This window comes from Penicillium subrubescens (genome assembly GCF_028828155.1).
Source record: "Penicillium subrubescens strain IBT 31985 chromosome Unknown utg000004l_segment0_segment0, whole genome shotgun sequence".
Lineage (NCBI taxonomy): Eukaryota > Fungi > Ascomycota > Eurotiomycetes > Eurotiales > Aspergillaceae > Penicillium > Penicillium subrubescens.
The window spans coordinates 3,992,498-4,004,778 of NW_026643154.1; the positions used below are offsets into that span (position 1 = coordinate 3,992,498).

The 12,281-nt window shown below is 48.5% G+C and overlaps 5 protein-coding genes across 5 annotated transcripts; 3 read left to right on the forward strand and 2 right to left on the reverse strand.

The window, feature by feature from the left end:
* The first annotated feature begins 120 nt into the window (after positions 1 to 120).
* On the forward strand, positions 121 to 2,610 carry N7473_006486 (uncharacterized protein). The gene is made up of 6 exons (XM_057152426.1): positions 121 to 135; positions 200 to 355; positions 410 to 1,110; positions 1,172 to 1,467; positions 1,536 to 1,651; positions 1,722 to 2,610. Exons 3-6 carry the CDS (start codon positions 711 to 713, stop codon positions 2,554 to 2,556), a joined length of 1,647 nt encoding a protein of 548 aa, XP_057010231.1. The 5' UTR covers positions 121 to 135; positions 200 to 355; positions 410 to 710; the 3' UTR covers positions 2,557 to 2,610.
* A 454-nt stretch (positions 2,611 to 3,064) lies between these two features.
* Positions 3,065 to 3,823, forward strand: N7473_006487 (uncharacterized protein; the record flags this gene model as incomplete). The annotated part of the gene is made up of 1 exon (XM_057152427.1): positions 3,065 to 3,823. One exon carries the CDS (start codon positions 3,065 to 3,067, stop codon positions 3,821 to 3,823), a length of 759 nt encoding a protein of 252 aa, XP_057010232.1.
* A 312-nt stretch (positions 3,824 to 4,135) lies between these two features.
* On the reverse strand, positions 4,136 to 5,638 carry N7473_006488 (uncharacterized protein; the record flags this gene model as incomplete). The annotated part of the gene is made up of 1 exon (XM_057152428.1): positions 4,136 to 5,638. One exon carries the CDS (start codon positions 5,636 to 5,638, stop codon positions 4,136 to 4,138), a length of 1,503 nt encoding a protein of 500 aa, XP_057010233.1.
* A 670-nt stretch (positions 5,639 to 6,308) lies between these two features.
* On the forward strand, positions 6,309 to 9,924 carry N7473_006489 (uncharacterized protein; the record flags this gene model as incomplete). Its single annotated transcript, XM_057152429.1, has 3 exons — positions 6,309 to 6,752; positions 6,808 to 7,354; positions 7,643 to 9,924. The coding sequence occupies 3 exons, from the start codon at positions 6,309 to 6,311 to the stop codon at positions 9,922 to 9,924; spliced, it is 3,273 nt and encodes a 1,090-aa protein (XP_057010234.1).
* Positions 9,925 to 10,251: 327 nt separating this feature from the next.
* Positions 10,252 to 12,141, reverse strand: N7473_006490 (uncharacterized protein). Its single transcript, XM_057152430.1, has 5 exons — positions 11,817 to 12,141; positions 11,482 to 11,743; positions 11,228 to 11,419; positions 10,781 to 11,172; positions 10,252 to 10,707 (listed from the first exon to the last, which is right to left on the reverse strand). The coding sequence occupies exons 1-5, from the start codon at positions 11,940 to 11,942 to the stop codon at positions 10,294 to 10,296; spliced, it is 1,386 nt and encodes a 461-aa protein (XP_057010235.1). The 5' UTR covers positions 11,943 to 12,141; the 3' UTR covers positions 10,252 to 10,293.
* Between the last annotated feature and the right edge of the window lie 140 nt (positions 12,142 to 12,281).

Sequence of the window (12,281 nt, forward strand, 5' to 3'; positions counted from 1 at the left end):
GTGAATAATCCAATCCACATTGGGTGGAGGAGATAACCGCCAAACCTGTTTCCACAGGAACCCACAACCTACTATTTGTCCGGTCAGAGCACCAGAGAACGCCTCAAAATAACCGTGCCCACTGCCGGGCATGAGGTAAGCCCTTACGCATCAAGTTAGCTATCTACAAAAGAGCAAGTCTTACGTATATATATGATAGTTAGACTTCTCGCCTGCTGTTCAGACACAAAGCAACGAGAAATTCAATTCGAATCCGAATGTCATGTCAGAGGTACACCTTCCTCCCGGATGGTGGACCGTTTACTAAGGCCTAATTCGATTAACTATCCCGAATCACCATGGACCCCACAGCAAGGTCAGTCACAGGGAAATTTCGTCCAGAACAAGCCAGATACTCACTCCAGCACAGCTAGATTGATGCTCTCACTACGGAAATTCGATCTGGCCCCATTCCAGCTCAAAGGTCATTAGTTGGCCAAGCCGATCGTGCACTTGACCGGACATTGCTGCCGTTGAATTACGGCTCAAGAATGGAGTGGGGCTCAGCCTTGTTCCATCAAACCAGCGCTACAGTACAATATTAGCGAGCTTTCGCCACTAATCAACGTGGAGTGGGGAAATGACTTCAAGAAGTTCCCTTCTGTCGAACGCACGGCTCTTCTATCGGCGAGGATCCCCCAATCTCATCCCTAGAAGCTCCTTGCCACACCATGGCAGAGTTTTTGTTCATCGACTATCATGATGACAACCCGCAGAACCGCTCAGTTACGAAAAAGAAATACAGGTTCGCGCAAAAGACTAGCCACCGCAAACAGCGCCTTGCGGCGGTAGGAAGGCTAAAGTCTTCATCACTTGTCCTTCGCCAACGCCTTCCATTGCCATATGTCTCTGAATCGGGCAGGGCCGAGCTAGGCAGGGCTGAGAAAGGCCCTCACGATGGGTCAGAATTAGGTGCAGCGACAACTGGCCTAGAGACCCAACATGCTTACCAGATTATCCCGGTGGCAAGCTTCGGGTCCCCCAAAACACTGCTAGGTCATGGGTTTGTAGACCCATTCTCTACAACCCCAATTCCAATGACTGAATTCATGAACTCCTACTTCCATCAATGTACGTGGATAGCTATTTTTAAATGATAAGTACCCGAGAAATATCGTCTGATATAGTATAGTGCGACATTTCACGATTCCCGGCGCTTACCCCCTTGATAAGTCACGCATGAGTGCATGGTGGTGGCAGCAGGGACTTTCTCAACCAGTAATTCAATTAGCACTACTTGTCTCAGCCGCAGGCCACCAAACTGCAATGCATGCTCTTAACGACACTCCATCGAAATATGCACAGCAATCAATCAAGGAATACCTTCGCCTTCAAGGAAGTACGATAAGGGTTTTGAATGGTCTTCTTCGGGACCCAGCCGCGGCCAAGTCGGCCGTCCTCATTGTTGGTTCGCTCAGGGCAATCGAGGTACTATCTTGCTTTTGGGGGCGCTTTGGCTTTTCTCCCTTCATCTACACAATTCTGACAGTTTCCAGGCGATCGAAGGCAATATCGAAGCTGTTGCGGCACATACAAAAGGTCTGGATGTTTTGATCCAGCTCAACGGTGGCCTTGAAGTGCTGGATCACATGGTCCTATCTAAAATCTACCAGTACGTAGCGACTCTTGTTGTTATTAGTTTGAAATGGGTGTCATCCTAACAAATTTTCCCTACGATCCAGTGGCGATATTATGAGAGCAGCTCTGACAAATACGAGACCTGCCTTACCCTTGATAGCAAGCTGGCGCAACGAGATCTTACAAGAGATGAAGGTGTTTTATTCAAATAGCAACTTCATGGCGCACTTGGATGAGAGATTCAAAGAGAATGCCTCTCGTTTATCACTACTCGGGACTTCATTCTTCGCAGCACCTTGGTATCAGGGTCTAGAGGATAGTATGAAGAAGCTCCTTCATATGTTCCAACGCTCGATTCAATACTACGAGGTTGCATGCCTCCGGCCCTCAATCATTGTGCGAACAGATAATGATCTGTTTGTACTTCTTGAGCACCAGCTTATCTCTATTCGCTACGCCCCCAACCCTTCCGCTTCGTCTATGGTCTCGAGTCTTTTGAACGAACCTCTCCGCATCACTCTCTTCATTTACCTAAACATGTGTGTGTGGACTTTCCAGGTCTTCCCAGTCATGCAGTATATGGTGAATCCTTTACGACAAAATCTACTCTCCGCCGTACCAATTCCAACCCTGACACACATCAAACACAAGGCTCCCGATGTACTTTTTTGGATGCTGTTCATCGGCAGTATGGCATCACGGGGCCATGATGGGCATTGGTGGTTCGTTGCACAACTGGTTGAATTGACGTTGCATTTGGGAATCCATGATTGGGGCGCAGCGCGGGAAATTCTGGGCGGGTTCTTTTACACGGATCAATCCGGCCAACTAGGAGGTGAGGAGCTCTGGGAACAGGTGATTAGGCTTGAGCAGTTGAGGCTACGTAGTACGAGTAATGCCGAATATGGTCTGCGCTCTAGTCAGAACGATGTACATTAGTCAAGCTCAAGCTTTTTCATCCAGTTTGCTCGTCATCAACCAGGTTCACAGAGCTAATTCTTACGAACTCCAAACCCCGGTTTCAACGGTAACTATATCATTGGCCAGGAGGCTGTTTGTTTTCGAGTTTCGAGTGCTAAGTGATGGCTCTTTAAAGTCGAAAAAAGAAGTTTACGGCGTCATAGGAGGCGATGAAAACACTACTGACAGATCTATGAATTGTAGCAGTTTGTTAAAAATAAAAGTGAAGGGAAGATGTCGGCAGTACCGCTGCCGTCACCCACTATTCAACCCTCCCTATCTTCCGAAATTTTACCTTGAAAACATACGAGTTGTGCATGAGGCTTTAAGCGTTCATAATTATGTTTATGATAATGCAGCTTTGATCTGCCGCACACTAGTTAGCTCCATCCTCCTCTGTTGACTCACAAATTCTGATCTACCTCACCGGCCTGGCATCTACCACAACACAAAAATCACCCTTGTGAATACAGAGTTAGGGCCTAGAATGAACGATTCCGAGTTCTTCCACCATCCCTCGTGGCACGAACCCTGGAATCACCCCGATTTCACTATTCCTCATGATGAACGCCTAGCGCGTTGGAAATCACAGGGCTGGTTCAAAGACCGTCGGCGCGCCTCTGTGGAATTCATGGGAAGACTTAAATGGCCGTGGGGGTTCATAATATATCGCACTGTTTATACACCGGAGTCCGATCGATTATGGTCAGCTTGTCTCGATAAGATTGAGGGATCTGTGCGCCGCGACATCGACGAATCTGGGGAGAAATACGCGGATCAGTACCCCGAAAGAATCCTCAAAGAGACGTTCAAAAATGTGATTCTCGAAGACCGGGAGTGTTGGGACTTCGCTTCGGTGGAACAGATTCGAGCGGACTTTATCGCGTATTTACAATCAATGGGTTCATCCATCGGAGATGACGTACCTCGATCTACTGTATGTCTCGTCATCAACGATGCATGCTTGCAATCCATCAGAAACACCTTTGACGAACCTGAGAACAATCGAGGCAGTTGGGCTCCAACTGGGTTTGTCGGGGCGATTGATCCAGATTACACCGAGGGCCAGAGCTATGATAATATGGAGTATCGAGGATTCATGAGAGTCCAGATCACCTCTCTCTATGAGCTAGTGGCTGGCCAGTTGGGTTACTTCTCTATGCATGAGGTCTGTCCTATTATGTATCATGACATGTATCCGAGGGTGGTCGATCCCAGAAAGGTTCCACTCTACAAAGGCCTTTGATGCAATGAAAGGGATCAGGTCCGTTCGAATTTCCACCTGTCTAAGCATCATCGGTAACTTGTTCGCTTCCAATGGGTATATGCCACGTTCCTAATGTGTGGTCAATATTCAAATGCCGGATTTCAAGTACCCAGTGTCGCTAGTATCACAAGGAAATTCCTGTTTCCTTCCCCTCCATTCCCTCCCGCTTACTTATTCCCCATGCCCACGTCTCTGATTAAATGCCACTACATTGCCCCTTTCCATATTCTCTGTCACCGAGCGGTAATCCATATACATCGGACTCATGTTCATACAAGCATAAATAGGTCTTCAGACCTGATCTCCACTTATAGAAGTGACAGCAACCGGAATCGAGTAAATCTGAGGGACAGAAATAACTGATAACAGATTTTTGGCATAGCCAGCTGCCGTCGCTGCGGCATAGCCCTGCCATTCCTTGCTTTTATGTGAATCTGCATAGTCACAGATGCCTCGCACCACTAAGCAGGGAAAGTTGTTCATGAGCCCTGCCGCTTCCATCTCAAAGCACAGGATATCCAGATCTTTGGCTAGTCGATCCCGTGTCAGACCATGCCGCATGACCTGGTTTCCAGAGGCGACTAGACCGTAATGTATCTTCGGACTATTGGATGTCCGAGGAGGTCGCACGATCTCTCTTTTTCGATCACATTTCTCGCAGGTGGCTGTAGATTCAACATGATCATAGTTGGCCTCAAAAAGCCGATCCCGATCTGGGCCCAGACAAGAAAAATCAGACTTCATTGTTGGATTTTCTGTTAACATCTCTTCAACATAGTCTGGAACCTTGTTGCCCGAGATCAGATGCTCTGTCCGTAACCTAGCGACTGCCACAAGGAGTGACTGCGGTGGTCTATTCAAAGCCCCTGTCATCTGGATCTTGTGTCCGATGTTTTTACCCATGTCATGTTGTATGACGCCTCCGAAATGCCCTGTAGGGCTACTGACAACCACATCTCCTAATCGAATATCGTTTTTTGTTGAAGGAACACCACCTCCTACTCCAACCATCACGCCCATGCGGATTTGATTGAAAGTGTAAAGCATGTGCGTGGCTACTACTGCGGCTGAAGTAGTGCCATATGCATCATTTGGTAGACATGCTAACACGATGTTATGGGAGCCAATCTGTCCCAACACGTAATGATTGGTATCGCTGGGGTGCACCGAAAGATTTGGATGAATCTCCTCTAGCATCGCCTTCGCCGCTGCCATCTCTATGGGCAGAGCACATATCCAGGCAACAGTATAGTCGCTGTGAGTATATTTAGAGTGTGATCTTGGCTGCTGGCTGTCATCAGAATGACTAATGCTGCTTCTATTTGTCTGTTCGAGGCAGAAAGTTGGATGAGGGGATGAAGGATCCTGATCCCGCAGGAGCATCTTGGCGGCACTTCGATATTTTTGAATGTTCAGTCTCGTCATCTCATAGTCGAGTTTAGATGCAATATCATCCAACTGAAACTCGTCTGTGCCGCAGGGAGTCACAATGCTAGATAAATTGGGTATGTTGCCTGGCTCCGTTGGCCGACGGAAGCGGAATTTCTTGTTCTTCTCCCCCTGAAGTCGGCCATCGATGCGGACCTCAATTGAAAAGGGCTTCATGTCGTGCTGGAGCACGAGTGCCAGGCGCAGGCCCCCACAGGCAACTGCATCCTCCACTAACCACTCAACACGTCGAGGAAGACCACTTGTATCCTCAGCCAACGGCCAGGAGAATCCACGTAGCGTCCATTCAGACCCATAGTCGGATGATGAAGTAATCGGTTCTCTTCGACTGCTCATGGGACCCATAAGATATCCCTGTCCGAGAGAAAGTGTTGCATCTCCACAAACCGCGCTTCCCTGGCTGTTGATAACTGTCCCATCGATACGTTGCGGTCCAAAATAATCCGTAATGATAGGACCTAGTCGACTGCCGGCTGTGGAAGTTCGACTTTCCTGGTGATGCGACCGAAATATCACCTCAACATTTGCACTGGAGAGGGAACAGTCTTTCGGTTGGCTAATTTTGACGTCTAGATAGAGGAGCCAAGCAGGCGAGGCCGGATCCTGCCCAATTCGTCCCCATCGAGAATCTGGCAAAAAAGAACAGTCAATCTTGACTGTTCGTACCTCTCTGTAAGCCAGGCTTTGTCGGTGCTGTTCTAGCAGCGATCGGGTTTCTTGCTGGTACTTATCAACGCGACGTTTCAGCACATAGCGACTCCACATGATGCCGCTCTGTTTCAGACCATCCCCACTACCGTCCTCACGGCGATGTGTCCAGATCAACCATGGAGAGGGGCAAGTAAGAGAAAAACGAGGTGTGCTTTGGCGCTTTGGGCGCTAGAGCGCCACCCCTGCGTGATCACATAATCGTGAATCTCCTAGAGGTAGACATTTCAGCCGAGAAGTGATTGCATCCCCGCACTAACCAGACAGCAGGTCTATTGTCACAGGAACGATCACCCCGAAGGCCAGGATGACGGCGAATGCGTCGGAACTTCCGGGTCAAGAGGCAGCTCCATTCTCCTTGACGATGGAGGTAGAGGAGGATGTCGAGCTGGAAATCGAGACTTTCGTGCGGTTCAAGCGACGGGGAGAATACGAGCGAGCTGAGGAAATCTTCCAGCAAACGCTTTCAGCACATCTTTCCCTATTTCCAGTCATTGCCGAGTACGCCGACTTGCTCTTAGTGCAAGAGAAATATCGAATGCTTTCAGAGTTTTTGGACATTCAGATCCAATATATGGAGCCTGTGCTTGAAGAAGAGGAAGTTGAGCTGCTGCGTATCATGAGATCTCTGGCCCATCTCTATACTGAAGGCTCATTGCGGTCGGCTTTGAAACAAGCCAAAGCAAGCTGGGATTATATGTACAGTCGGAGTACTAAAATTCCTTTTGGTACACTTCCTGGCGATGTCGAGGTGAGAAGCTACTCCATAGGCTTTTAGCTTTTGTTCTCGTACTGAACGACAGCAGATTCACATCTTCGAGCTCTACATCAGAATCATGGTCTTTGCCTTAAAAAATTCCAACTGGGTAACGCTGGACAAGATGAAATGCCCGTGGGCCCTCGAAGAATCACCCCATTGCGGCTTTGTGCGGTGGTATTCGATCTTATCATCCAATGGTCATATTTGGAGTGCGTCTCAAGTACTCGTTCTTCTTTTGGAGGCTCTGCCATTGTTCAGCTCTTTGGATGGCTCGGTTCTCTTTGACAAGCATTGCTTTGGGGAGATACCAAGCGAAGAAGCTCTCTGCGAATTCCGTGAGTTAGATTGGGTGATCGCATGTTCCGTGTCTTTCAGCCGGGCACAGGCTCTCCTCGATCTGACGTTGATACTATATCCCAACAATGACAAGTGGAGAGGGATCTTCGAGGTGGCACTTGGCTACCATCAAGCTGCCAAATTCTTGACTACAATCACATCTCGTCACGACATGCGCAGTCTTCCCTGCTTCAAGTGCTACGTTCAGGGAATCCAGTTTGAGCGCGTGCAAGAAACACTCATCAACCAAGGCCCTGGTATAAAATCTCCAAGTCCTGCCTATGATTATTCTAGAAATTCTTTGGGCCATACAGATCCTCGGTGTTTTATTATATGCTATTTCCAATCTCTGTTCGATTCTCCTGGCTATTCTTCAGATTATCAAGGCAGCTCGATCAATCTTGCATCGCTCCTCGACCTTCAGTTACGTGACCACGGCAACTTGATCGGATTTATTCAATCATTCGACCTGTGTGCCACTCTAATACGGACCTTCATAGTAGGCCACTGCGCTCAGGTCATGAAAACTGACTTGTCTTCGACAGCAGATTCTTTTCTGCCGGTTTCCCATCCAATGAAATGGATGACCCAGATCTGGGATTTGATCCAAGTTTTAGAGGGTCGGTTTCGGGATAGCCTACAGAACATTATCTCTGGCAAGAAGTCTGCGTTTGGACAGTTCGCAGACCTAAGACTGCTCGTACCTGGAAGTTTTGATATTCCAGCATATATCCGAGCCGTGCACACAATCCAGAAGACTTTAGCCGTGCAACCCTGCGAGTCACGTCAGGAACTCCTGCTCAGCAATTCATATTTCGAGGAGAAGATAAAGGTTCTACTAGAGCCTGTGTCGATGATCAGCCTCAGTGAACTTGTTGAGCTTGCTGACTTGGTCCTGGTTAAGACGCGGAAATCAATTGGAGCAGATGAATCTGCCACAGAAATTAAACAGATAGCCACCGACCAGGCAGGGAAGCTAAGCCATGACCCTTCATTCACTCGTAAAAGCCCAACCCCCAATATTGATGCGGCCATGGAGGCTGGGGCCAAGCACGGAGGTGCATTGGCAGAGAGCTCTATCAAAGCATCCTCGCAACTTCCAGGGGAAGCCTTTTCAAACTTGCAAAATTCGATCCAATCACCACTCACGGGCAACTATTCCGCGAGAGATCAGACTCAAAAAACAGCCAAAGAGTCCGCCAACGATGAAGTCTCCATTTCCTACATCGAGTTCTGCAAGGGATTGCGTGCAGATCTCAAGAAATGTTTTGAGCAGTGCGATAGAACTACCCCTAAGTTCGCTCCACGTGGAACTGCTGAGACGCTTTTGCGTGGTCTCAAGCTGCTCCAATTTTTCAACTGTCTCTCTTTACCCGAGGTTGCCATTCAGGCTCTGGATCCTCCTTACGAAGAAACCCTCGCAAGAAGGTTGAGTGAGAAACGTCTTCATGACTTTTTGGCTATTTTGATATATTCTGAGTGCGAAATCGAAGCTGTCCAACATTTTGTCATTAACCTTCTCGTAAGAGAGTCATGGGCAGCAGAGAGATGTTCTCTCCCGACGAGCGGAGAGACTCTCATGGAGTTGTTTGAGGATACGATTGCCACGGACAAATTTCTCACCCAACAAGCAATATTTTGCCCTGCTGTCCTTGTGGTAGGGATGGAAGTTTTAATTCCAAATGTCGAGGGACGAAGACTTCCCTATGTAAAGGAGCAAATTATAGGGAAAGGTTCTTTCGGAACAGTCTTCAAGACTGCTATCGCGGAAGGTCATATCCATGATCCGTACTTCAACGATTTCACCAGATGGACCACTCAAGTTGCAAGGAAAGACTTCAATATCAGGACTGATTTGGAATCCCGGCGTTCAACAGCAGCTCACGAAATTATGACGACAATTCTTTCACTTCGCAAGGAAAACGATAATGTTCTTACCAGCTTGGGAGCTTTTTGCATTGGCTCGTTGACTTACAGCCTCTTTATGCCGCTAGCTACCTACAACCTCGGGCAATACATGATGGTTTCTCAACCGATGAGACCAGATTCGAGAAATCAGAGAGTAGCCTTCATTAAAAATGCCCAGGGCTTGGCAAATGGACTTGACTTTTTACACACTAGATTGAAGACAAAGGAAGGGGATGACCTTGTCTGCTACCATGTGGACTTGAAACCTGAAAATATCCTCCTCATTTTCTCCGAGAAAACCCCCGGGGATGACATTTGTACCTGGAAAATCAGCGATTTTGCGATGTCATATGTGAAGTATCGACGTCAGGGCGAAGAGCAAGGCACTGTGATAGACTTAAGAAGCCGATTCACTCGCAATCTGGAGCAAAATTCGCAGGACTCTCCAGCTTCAAGAGCCGAAGGCCGGCTAGGCGAAGCCACATGCCTTGCACCGGAGTGCATGGAAACCTTTCCGATTATCAGTACCAGTAGCGATGTCTGGTCCTTGGGCTGTGTGATCAGTATTGTGTTCACCTATCTGGACGATGGCGCGCAGGGTGTAACCAAGTATGCTGCAAAGCGAGCAGCTCACTCAAAAGCCAATGGGTGCGATCGATTTTTCATTCGAGGCAGAAACAACCCTCGACCTCATCCGGCGATCAAGACTTGGCACAGCCAGCTCATCAAAAGAGCAAAGAATCGAAGTAGGGGTGAAGGAAAAGAAGTGGAATTGATTCTACGTTTCCTAGAGAATGATGTGTTCCAAGAGCAGTCAAAACGGTGTGATGCTCGAAGTCTTGAGCAAAAGTTGTCCAAAGCATTGGGTACGTATGAAGAGTTGGAGCTGTCCATAGATCAAGGAAGGCATTCGAGATGAGACAGATTGTTGGAAAGCCCCATGATTCGGAGGATTGTTCCTGGCAGGGGAGGAAGAGCGCTTGTTTCAAGGTTGTCCGTGGGCCTCATAGATCTACGGAAGTCTGACACATCGCTTGAGAGGGTTGCTATTCCTGTATCGCCTTCGGAAGGGAGTTACAAAAGTAGTCTCAATTTGGGGGAGGAGTGAAAACCCCAGTGAGTATTATTGGTCGGTTAGGATGACCCAAGATGTTTCTGGAGTGAAACTTCAATCATTTGCTTGGCCTATTAGGATGCCTGTAAGAATCTACACACGGCGCTTGAGGAAGCTGGGAAATCGTTAGAACATCCAAGTACTGAATATAATTCTAATCTATCATATTTCTATCTAAGAATTATCGGCGCAAGACCAGCAAGCCGAACCCCCAGACTTCTTATAACTGTTGATGATACTCACAACAGACCCATACGTGCCTGCGACCATCAAGAAGAATCCAGCCACAATGACAAAGATAGACCAGCAGACCATCAGGTTCCACCTCATAGTGCGATGGTTTTTGCCCTTCGACCAGTTATCGTAGAGCCACATGCCACCCATGGGCTGGAAGCACATTGGGGTACCGAGCAAGGCACCAACCAGCGAGACGAGATCGCCAAAGACAGGGATAGCGCTGGCGATGATATAGGCGATCAGGGTGACGCCGAAGGTGCATCCGAGCCAGATGACCCAGTGCTTGACGGTGTTGGCGGTCAAATGGCGGGAGCCGTGGAGCATGCGGACGAAGATGTATTTTCCAGTGATCTAGAAAATTGTTAGAATAAATACTCGGGTTGGTGGAATTTTCTCCTTGGGGGAGTATAGAGCAAAGACATACGTGGACAAATAGCAGTGTGCTAACAATCAGACCAGGCAACGCAAAGCCGTAGCTCACCTTCTTCACGACCGGACCAGCCGAGCCGAGAGCAGGAGAGGAGACATAGGAGCCGCAGTAATAGTAGATGACAATGCCGATGGCGAGATAGAAGCAAGTCACAACCGACTGGCAGAGCATCAGGGCCCGGTTGTAGTGGGTGGGATCACGCATCTCAGAGGCGATAGAGAAGAAAGCAGGCGTTCCGGCATAGGCGAAGATGATTGTGGAGATGGCGGAAATAGCATCAGTGAACGACGAGGTACCGACGATCTTATAATCCGAGACCCAGACGGCATCTTTGGGGGCAGCAGAAGGGCGATCCTGAATACCGACTCCAACGGTAACGATCAAGACTATAAGAAGGGTCAGTGACCGGGATTTACCAAAATTTCCTCACAGAAAACTCACTGGAAGTCAGAATACAGAAGAGACCGATCCAGGCTAGCCACGAGATGCGCCCGAGAGTCTGAATGCTCGCAAATGCGAAGGCGACAACAGCAGCGATGGCCACGTAGACTGCGGTACACGTCGCATGGGAAGAAACGGCGTTGAGACCGATAGAGATTCCCAGCATTCCAGAGCCAGCCACGAAGACCCACCCTAGGACGGATTTGTTAGGAAAAAGGCAGCGACTCAAGAGGGCACTTCAATGGTTAACTCACAAAGAATGAAAGCACCTCCCAGCAGAATACGCCCAAATCGACCCATCAGCAGTTCGCCAACATCGTCAATGCCATAGACCTCGCGATGCCGCAACTTAAAAGTGCCAATGATATAGTCAGACCACGTCGTAATACCCGCAATGACAATCAAGCATATCACACCCGGTACGACGCCGAGGGCATCGAAGGCGACAGGGATTGACAAGACACCAAGACCTATTTGTGTCTTCATCATCAAGACGGCTGTTCCCTTCCATCCTACCTATAGTCCCAAACATAGATTGTTAGTGATCAATTCCAGACGGAGCACGATGAATAAAAGGTATGAGACGTACAGCGCGATAGTTAGGACCATCCTCGGTGATCTCTCCAAAGACGGCATCATGGGCGGCCCCTTCCTCGATTTCACCAAGCTGCGAGGGCACAGGAGCCAGGAAGTCTTCTTTAGTTTTCTCCGACATGGTGTGACATGAAAGAAGGATAAAATTCAAGGAGAAAAAAAAAGGAAATAGAATGAATTGAATACAGAAACAATCTGTCCATGCAATTGGAAAAAACCGCACTAAAACCAGGGCGTCCAGGTAACTTTTAAACCCTTCCACCCCTCGCGGCTAAGCCCGGTTGCCAGGGCCCATAACCGGTCACTCTCTTGGGGCCAAGCCTCAGGCGTCTTAAAGTTCTCTCAGGGGGCCCGGGGTGAACTCAGAAAGTCAGAAACAAGAGAAATCAAAAGGACCCGGAACGGCTTACCGCGATCGGCGTGACGCCTCCCCCGTCAGCCACCGAGCAGAGATACGCCA

Bases quoted from the DNA above. Each gene is read 5' to 3' on its own strand.
- N7473_006486 (XM_057152426.1), top strand. From the start codon at position 711: ATGGCAGAGTTTTTGTTCATCGACTATCATGATGACAACCCGCAGAAC. The intron at 1,111-1,171 runs GTACGTGGATAG...GATATAGTATAG, and splicing joins GAACTCCTACTTCCATCAAT to TGCGACATTTCACGATTCCC. The intron at 1,468-1,535 runs GTACTATCTTGC...GACAGTTTCCAG, and splicing joins GTTCGCTCAGGGCAATCGAG to GCGATCGAAGGCAATATCGA.
- N7473_006490 (XM_057152430.1), bottom strand. From the start codon at position 11,942: ATGTCGGAGAAAACTAAAGAAGACTTCCTGGCTCCTGTGCCCTCGCAG. The intron at 11,744-11,816 runs GTACGTCTCATA...TTGGGACTATAG, and splicing joins ATGGTCCTAACTATCGCGCT to GTAGGATGGAAGGGAACAGC. The intron at 11,173-11,227 runs GTGAGTTTTCTG...CCCTTCTTATAG, and splicing joins CTTCTGTATTCTGACTTCCA to TCTTGATCGTTACCGTTGGA.